The 8748-nt window shown below is 62.8% G+C and overlaps 1 protein-coding gene across 2 annotated transcripts; it reads right to left on the reverse strand.

The window, feature by feature from the left end:
* Positions 1–212: 212 nt before the first annotated feature.
* SEPTIN4 (septin 4) lies at positions 213–8548 on the reverse strand. 2 transcript variants are annotated; one of them, XM_075719412.1, is made up of 13 exons: positions 8513–8548; positions 6958–7086; positions 6411–6710; positions 6081–6174; positions 5877–5963; positions 4867–4990; positions 4527–4661; positions 4321–4438; positions 3851–3952; positions 3377–3473; positions 3068–3230; positions 577–676; positions 213–272 (listed from the first exon to the last, which is right to left on the reverse strand). In XM_075719412.1, exons 1-13 carry the CDS (start codon positions 8546–8548, stop codon positions 213–215), a joined length of 1545 nt encoding a protein of 514 aa, XP_075575527.1. The 2 variants fall into 2 exon arrangements, with proteins under 2 accessions (XP_075575527.1, XP_075575528.1); XM_075719413.1 differs by lacking the exon at positions 6958–7086.
* Positions 8549–8748: the final 200 nt, after the last annotated feature.

Raw genomic sequence — 8748 nt, forward strand, 5'->3', positions numbered from 1 at the left:
AGGCCCCCCAGGCCAGGTGCCCTGTCCCCTCGCTGTCCCCATGGGATGGGCGCTGGCTGGTTGATAAGGCGATACCACAGCAGCTTAAGGTGGCAGGTGCAGTGTTGGTACCAAGTCTCGCAGCAGGGCTGAGGCAGGATTGAGCGTGATGTAAACATTTCTGATCTGGGGGGGGTGGGGGGGTGGGCGGGATGAGGAGGAGGAAGAGGGGGCTAGTGTGAGTCCTTCATCTGCTTCTGGATCTTCTGGAGCATCTCCTGCATCCGCCGCAGCTGGAAGGGAGCAGAGCAGGGATCATGGCGGGGCACTGGCACCCCCAGCCACACCAGCTCCCCCACAAACATATTTGTGTCAATTACACCAGGCAAAGTGGGATCACCAAGAGCTGTGGGCTGGAGCAGTCGGAACCCTCTGATACACCTCCACCACCTCCTCACCCCAGCCTGAGGAAAAGCAGCTGCCAGGATGCTGCAGGAAGGGTGGCCCCTCGCAACTGTGCCATCACTGGGACTGGGGACATGGGGGAAGGAGGGGGATGTTCAGGGAGGGGGGGTGTCAGCCCTCCCCCACACTCACCTCCTCGTCCTTCTCCCGGATGAGCTTCTCTGTCTCCGCATCCGGCACTGGGGGGATGACAGGGATGGGGAAATCTGTCCCACTCTCCCGTGTCAGCTTGCTGTGGGCAGAGAGAGGAGGTGAGGATGCTGCCACAGCCCTGCCAGCCCCCCACAGGGGAAAGCCCCCCATGAGTGCTGCAGCCCCAGAGACCCCAAACCTTGCAGGTGCCCAGCACCCGCCTGCACAGACCCTGAGCCATCCTGGTTAGCATTGCACTGGGCCTTTTTCCAGACGGGGGGGATATAAGCAGCTCCAGGTATCCCCCCCAAACCTCAGCACGCCCTGACCTGCCATGCACCAGTTTGGAGAGGACCCAGGGAGGCACCACCACAGCAAGGGGTGCGAGGGACCCCCTCCCCCCCCCCCCCCAGGGCACAGATCCCTGCCTGGTTTTCTCCACACTGTCCTATTTTAGGAAGCATCCCACTGGGTGCTTTGAGCTGGGGTTGGGCTCTCCTCGCCCAATATTTTCTCTGCTGCTTTAAAACATCTTAAACTCAGCACCTCCCTTCTCTCCCACAGGAGCAGCCCCGCTGCAGGATAGGTTCCCCAGGTACCCTGCCACCCAGCCAGCCCCAGGGATGCTCCACACCCCTTTTCCTGAGCATCAGCTCCCATTCAAGCCCATCCCTGCTAGAGGGAGCTGTGGGTGTTCCCCTGGGGCCACCCCACCGCACAGGACAGTGGCACAGCTGAATCGATGGGTTCTCCCATGCCAACGGCAATGGGGAGGGACCAGCTCTCCCAGCCTGGTCCCTGTGGATGCCACGTGCTACCCCAGCGGGTGAAGGCATGGCTGGGACACCGCCACCATGGCTGGCAGGGGTCACGCATGCTACCACGTGCCACTGCCACGTGCCACCGCCACGTGCAGCCCCTCCACATGCAAAGGGGTGGTGGACATGGTGGATGTTGCATGGACAGGCTGGGCCGCCCCTTGCCCTGCAGGGGCCCATTGTGCCGGGGGGACTGTGCCAGCGTTCCACGGCAAGGGATAGGTTTTGGCCATGTTTTGAGCTGCTTTGGAAATCGCTGCCTGTTGTCACGGCTCCTCACCGTGGGGGGACCCAGGGGGAAGCGCATCAAGCTCCTTCCATCCCTGGCAGCAAGACAAGGCTTGAGCTGGGCACTGGCAACAGGGCAAGCAGCTTCACCAGCCCAGGAAAGAATGTCTACTGCTGCCTCCTAAACCCCAGAATCGCATCCCCTTGGGAGGGCAGTACCATGGGGGTGCCCACCCTGCAGCCCTTCCCTTGGGCAGCCTTTGCCTGGGAAAAGCTGGGTGCCACCAAATGGTGACAGGTTCCCCCAACCCCACCTTGCCTGGGTGAGCCGGGGTGGTGCCACCGGCACACTGCATCCTCCCAGCCCCACCAGTGGTGCCGGCACCCTAAGGGCAACTTGTGTGGGCAACAGGTGGGTGGCCACAGGGCCAGCTCTCCCCGAGAGTGGCTGCCCAGCCCTTGCATGGGCACAGAAGGACCAAGACAGGGTTGGATACCAGGAAGTACTTTATATAGGGGTCAGGGAGATAGGCAGGGGGAGGAGGATGGCAGGGGCCAAGCACAGCCCCGGCCAGATCCTGGCTCAGTCAGCAGAGCAGTCGGCACAGCACAGCCGCAGCGCAGAGGGATGCCGCCTTCTCCAGCGGCACATATGGAGAGACCAGCTTAGAGGCACCTATAGCTGCCGCCAGCGCCCGCCGCCAGCACTGCTGCTTTGCCCGCCCCCGAGCCTCCGCTTGCTCCTGCACTGCTCCAGCCCCCTGGCTGGAGGGTCCCACCAGAGCCCCTGCTGTGGGGGGCTCCCCCCCAACATCTTGGGGTGGCTAAAGTGGATGCAAGTGCCATGAATCTGGCTGGTACCAGAAGCAGAGCCCCAGCACTGGCTGCTTGCTGGCTCCCGCTCCAACCCCGGAGTCTGCAGGGATGCAAGGTCCCCCTCACTGCTGGAGCATCCCCACCCCCAGCCAGCCCCAGGGGGATGGAGAGTTCCCCCTCATAGCCAAAGCATCCCCCAAGACACACCCAGCCCAGGGGGAGCTCAGGGTCCCCCTTGCTGCTGGAGCATCACCTTCCCAGCCAGCCCCAGGGGGATGCAGGGTCTCCCTTGCTGCTAGAACATACCCCCTCCAACCAGCTCCAGCCCTGGAGGGACACAGGGTCCCCCTTGCTTCTGGAGCATCCCCCCCAGCCAGCCCTGGAGGGAAGCAGGGTCCCCCTTGCTACCAGAGCATCCACCCCCAGCCAGCTCCAGCCAAATGGTATAGGAAGGGCCCCCCACTAAGCCGCCAAGGCTTCCTTGCCCAGCCCACCATGCTGCCCAGCATGGACCCAGACACAACCACAACCCCCCAAGATCACCACTTGCAATGGGCTGGGGTCACACCAAAGAGAGGAGATGCCCCCCCACACCTCCCCAGCCTGGCACCCCACTCCCGGCCCCATACTTGCGGTTCCTCTCTTTCACCACCATGCGGGTCATGCTCTGGATGCACTGTGTGCGGTAGTTCTCGTAGTGGGTTTCACGTGTCACATCCTTGAGGTCCTGCATGTGGGTCCTTACCAGCATTGTCCGCAGCTTCACGAAGTCACAGTGGGACGGGTTCTCCACTGCAGGGGAGCCTGAGGTCAGGGGGCCACAGCCAGCCCCCTGCGTCCCCTGAAACCCCCTGGGGCTGAGCAGCATGGAGATGGGGCATGTGATGTCCTCATCCCCAAAAGGTCAGTGGGATGCCGGGAACACAGCCCAGCGTTACCTTCCACGATGCCCCAAGGGTAGAGGCGCCCGCGGACACGCCGGCCTTTGGCCTCCACAACTGTGTTGCTGCCGATGACAGCGAAGGGGATGCTCTCCTGCAAGAGGATAGTGGGGGTTAGCAGGGCTCAGTCCTGTCCACCATGGCCCACATCCCTCCACATACATCTCCTCGGCCATATCCAGCATCCATTTGCCAAGATATCCCAGAGGCCCAGCTATGGAGAGCCCCAGGTGGGACGGCAGAAGTCATGGCATGGGTTTGTCCACCTCAGTCCTATCCCAGCTGCAGGTGGCACCTGTGGGGTCTTGGTGACATGTCTGGGTAGTGCAACACGTACCAACCCCACCATGCTGGGGCTGCCAGAGAGTTGGTATGGCCCCAAAGAGTCCTAAGAGGTACCCCAGGATGACATGTCCTCCTGGCTGTGGGGCTCTGCCCTTCCAAGGATGGAGCTAGAGGAGCCAGACCCACCTTCAGCGCCTGGTCCTGCAGCTTGAACTCCTCATCTTCGTCTGAGTCACAGTCGGGGAACTGGTAGATGCGGATGCCATAGTGGTCGATCTCCTCCCGGATCTGGAGGCAGACAGCCCCGCTGAGGGCAGGGCTCTGGCCCTTGGAAAGGGGGTGGGAAACACCACACAGTGCCCGTGTCCCCCAGGGGCCCACAAAAGCCTGCCCCCCCAAGACTAGATGTCATGGACACACCACACGCCACCCCCAGACCCTTCCAGCCCCCAGCTGAGCACCACGGAGATGTGTCTTTGGTGGCTGTATGGGCAACATGGTCCTCTACAGTGCTGCAAGCATGGAGGATGCTTCATGGCAAAGTCCAGGCAGGGGATGGACAGAGCCCCCAGCCGAGCAGGAACACCAGCCCCCAGGGCACCCCCATCCCCAGGGACCTGCTGGCATGGCTCCAGGCTGGCCTGACCTCCCTTTACCTTGTTCTTCATGCGCTCCACCTCAGCAGGGGTCAGGGTGTCAGCCTTGGCCAGCACAGGCACGATGTTCACCCGCTGGTGCAGAGCTCTCATGAACTCCACATCCAGGGGCCGGAGCCTGTGGGGGGAGCCCTGTGAGCACTGTCCCACCAAGCCCCTTCCCCAGCACCCCAGATCCTGGCAGTGCAGGCAGGGGCTGTCCGTACCCATGGCCAAAGGGTGAGATGAAGTAGATGCAGCAATGGACACGGTTGTCCTGGATGTTTTTCCGGTTGAGGCCACTTTCATCACGGAAATACTGCTCAAACTGCTGGTCGATGTAGTCAGCTACTGGCTTCCAGCTGTGGGGACAGGGAGGTGGCCATCGGAGTCCCCTGCTTTCCCCACCACGCCCAGGCTTTCCCCAGATCCGCAGCTCAACACCTCCCATGGTTCAGCATCCCACCCTGAGGAGCCATGGGTATCCCACCCTCAGAGCCTCTGGCACCCATGGTGGCACTGCCTGGCCCCAGGGAGATGCTGCTACCACCTCTCCATGAGACACACCACTCTGTGTTGTTGACGGCGTCACCGAAACCCGGCGTGTCCACAATGGTCAGGCGCAGCTTGACACCCTTCTCCTCGATGTCCACCACATGCTTGGTGATCTCCACCGTCTGTGTGATGCGTTCTGCAGCAGCAGGAGACACAGAGACAGTGGGGAACACCCTGGGTGAGGGACAATGGGGGTGACACAGGGAGATGCTGCAGCCCCCGGGTGTCACCCTCCACCCTGGGGGGCTGGGCTTGCTTTTGCAGGATCAGCCCCCATGAGTTCCAGTGTCCAGCACCAAGACAGGATGCTCTGTGCCACAGCCTCCCGCATCCCAACATGGAAGTGTACCCCTCCCTCAGTGGCTGTGCCACCACCACCCCATGACAGCCCAGCTTTGGCAGCATGGGGGTCTGCTGGAGCCAGGCATCACTGCAGGAGCGTTTGTGGCTGGCTCCCTGTACCCCTACAGTGACCCCATGGCTCTGTGACTGCACATGCCCCTTTATCACCAGGATCCCTCCATGTCCCTGCTCCCCCAAAGATGCTCCCATTGCATCGTGAGCACATGGCCACAATTTGGCTTTTGCTCCAAGCAACGGAAACAAATCAAACAACTGACTCAAAACAAATCAAACAACCACCTAGAACCCCTGGGGATTTGGGCAATTTTAGTTCAAAAACTGGCTGCAGCTGAACCAGCACCGTGCCTGGACCCCGACTGTCCACAGCTTCCCGGATTTGCTGCAGCTCCAGACAATCCCCAACAAGCTGGGGCTTGTTTTCCCAGCAGGCATAAAGGTCCCACAGGGGGTCCCCGTGCCAGGCGGGGGGGGACCCACTGCCTTGGACTGGTCCCCAGTGCTGATGGGCAGCTGGCTACTTGCCACACATGGCTTCAGAGACTCGGAGGAGCCTGGCAAGGTAGGGAGAGGGGCTGCAGCCCCACCAGGGAGCAACGTGGGGCTCTGCCACCCCCCTGGGGCACACAGGACACCCCATCACTGGGACTGTGCCCCCTCACCTTCAGCATTCAGCAGCTTGCGGTCTCTGTACATGTCCGTCAGGAAGAGGCTGTTGACCAGGGTGGACTTGCCCAGCCCAGATTCCCCTGGGACAGGAGCACAAGGGTGAGGGGAGGCAGCCAGTACCGCGCCCCCCCCCACCATGGCTTTTGGGATCCACAGTGGGGTCAGCATCCCCATGCCAGGCTCAGCCTGCCCCATACCTGCCACCATGAGGGTGAAGTCGAAGCCCTTCTTCACTGACTTCCGATGGACCTGGTTGGGCAGCGTGGCAAAGCCCACATACTCCTTGTCATCCTGCAGGCAGAGGGGACATGGGTTAGGGGATGCCACCATCCCACCCACCTCGATCCTGCTAGGCCACCCCCTTTCCCCCCTCCACCCAACCCGGAGTTGTCCCCCAGGGTTGGGGCACCACAGGTTGTGGCCATGGCTGCCCAAACCCCTTGGGTTTGGACAGTGGGAGCATCCTCCCCCATGACTCCTGCAGCTCCTCACCCCATGCCCCCCCTCCCCACAGATGCATCCTGCACCTCAGAGGAGTCGTAGGGGTCCAGCTGCCCCCAGGGGCTCCGCGGGCGGTTGGGGCTAGAGGGTGGGGGGGCGGCAATGTGCTGCTGGAAATCCAAGGGCCGAGAACGGGAGATGATCCTGGCATCCCTCTCATCAGCGGGTTCGTCAGGGGGGACCCTGCCCATGCCACAGAGTGGGTGGCCAGGCTCCCGCCGGCTCTCCAGGGGCTCCACCTTCCTGAGGCTGTCGGCCGCTGGGCAGTCCCGCAGGAGCTGGGTCAGCTCAGCCTCCTCTGAGTCCTCCTTCAGGAAACGCTTTATCTGGGGACCAAGGGAGGAGGTGACACCAATGGTGGCAGTACCAGCCCGAGGTGGCATTACCTAACTCGGCATCACGAGCCCCCAAGTCACAGCCACCAGACACATGCACCCCAAGGGTGGCGGGGTGGGAGGAGAGGGGGGACACAGCCACCCCAGAGGACCAGCCACCACCCTGGGGACAGCCATGGGGACAGCCATGGGGATGGCAGCAGGGACAGGCATAGTCCCATGCACCCGGAGCGCTTACAGTTTGTGGCATGGGGACAGCACTCAGCTCCTGGCACTCCAGGGGACAGGGACTGAGACCTTCCCCCTGGGCACCCTGCCGCTCCTCAGGGTCTTCTGGAGTAGCCAGGACCCCTGCGCACCCCATGGCCTGCCGGGAGGACAGGGAGGGGGCATCGGAGAGGAGGGAGAGACATGAAGAAGAGATGAACAGCAGTGACAGAGCAGCTGGCAGTGGGGCTGGACCCACAGGGGAGGCAGATGGTGGGCAGGGGTCTGCTTGTGCCCACTTGCAGGGTCTCAGCATGGGTGATGGCACAAGGGGCTCCCATCCCTGCAAGTCCCATGAGACAGCCAGGGCAAGGGACCTGACCCACAGCCATCACCAACACCATGTGCAAAGGGCTCACCACAACATAACTTGTCATGCAAAGGGGCTACAAATCCCATGGCCGTGTTCAGGCCATATCCTCACATGCACCAGAACACCGACACCCCTTTGCCCTGGCTTTGCCCATCCTGGAGCTGGTGCAGGCAACAGCCCCAGGCAGGGGCCGGGGGGTGGGGCAGGGGGGCAGGCACAGCAGCCCCTGAGCTGGTGGCCCCGTAGGTTAGCAGATCTGGGACGAGGGACAGGGACGCCAGGACTGGGACGGCTCCACATCCTGTTTACAAGCGCTGACGGGAGGAGACACGTTCCCAACGGCATGTCCGGCAGCGGCTCCCATGGGACCAAGCCCTCCTGCCAGCAGGCACCAGGGTCCCTGATGCCCTGCCACAGCAACTGCCAGGAGACCCCAGCCCCATGGGCAGGTAGACCCCCAAATAAGGGGCACATAGGGTCTGGGGGACCCCCCGACTCTGCAGGCTCACACCTAGGGATCAGTGCCCCCCCTGGATTGGGGCCTCAAGGCGAGAGCCCTCCATGGTGACACGTGTACTCCCCTACCCCGTGTCCCTGCTCCATCGGCAGAGAGGGCAGCCATGCTGGCGACAAGGCAAGATGCACTGAATTAGTGGGCTGGAAACAAGGTCACAGTGCTGCTGGGGCTGCGTGTTCATACTCCTGCCCCCCCCTCCCCCTGCAGCCACTGGCATGGGGGCCACAGTGCCAGGCTGGTCCCTGCACTCCCCTCTCCCCCAGCTGGTCAATAGCACTCAGCAGGTCTGTGTGACCACAGCATGCTCTTCCTCACTGACCTTGACCTGGGGGGGGGTTCAGTGCCATCCCCCGCCGCAGCACAGCCAAGCCAGGGGCCGCACAGGGATGGGAGATGATGCTGCCACCGCCAAGCTCCCCCGACCCCGCTGCTGCTCCATTCCATGGGGCTCTAGCCCTTTGGGGCTCTCCCTTGTCCCCCACCCCAGAGAAGCCAATGTCCTCAGTGATGCTGCAGCATAGTGGAGTTTGCACAGCATCCTCGGGGGTCCTGCAGCAAGTGCATCCCCCAGCAAGACTGTCCTGGGGATGGAGCATCAGCTGTGGCACCTCCCTGCAGCACTGAGGTGGTGCCGGGTCCCCCCATCCCTGTCTGCCCCCTCTGTCACCCCACCAGGGAGGGACATAGCCCCCATACCTCTTGCCCAGGCTGCAGCTCGGGGCAGGCGGCCATGGCAGAGCAGGCATTGCCCGTGACAGAATGCCAGGCGGCACCGGCTGCACTGAGGGATGGGGAGTGGCATTAGCATAACTCCACCCTGGGCAGGCACCGTGGCCCGGGTGCCCACAGCACCCAGCAGCCACACACAGCCCCTGTGGGTGCTGGGAGGCAGGACCAGTGTCAGAGGCACAGGAGGGGAGAGGGAGCCCCAG

This window comes from Pelecanus crispus, chromosome 12 (genome assembly GCF_030463565.1).
Source record: "Pelecanus crispus isolate bPelCri1 chromosome 12, bPelCri1.pri, whole genome shotgun sequence".
In the NCBI taxonomy this organism is placed as follows: Eukaryota; Metazoa; Chordata; class Aves; order Pelecaniformes; family Pelecanidae; genus Pelecanus; species Pelecanus crispus.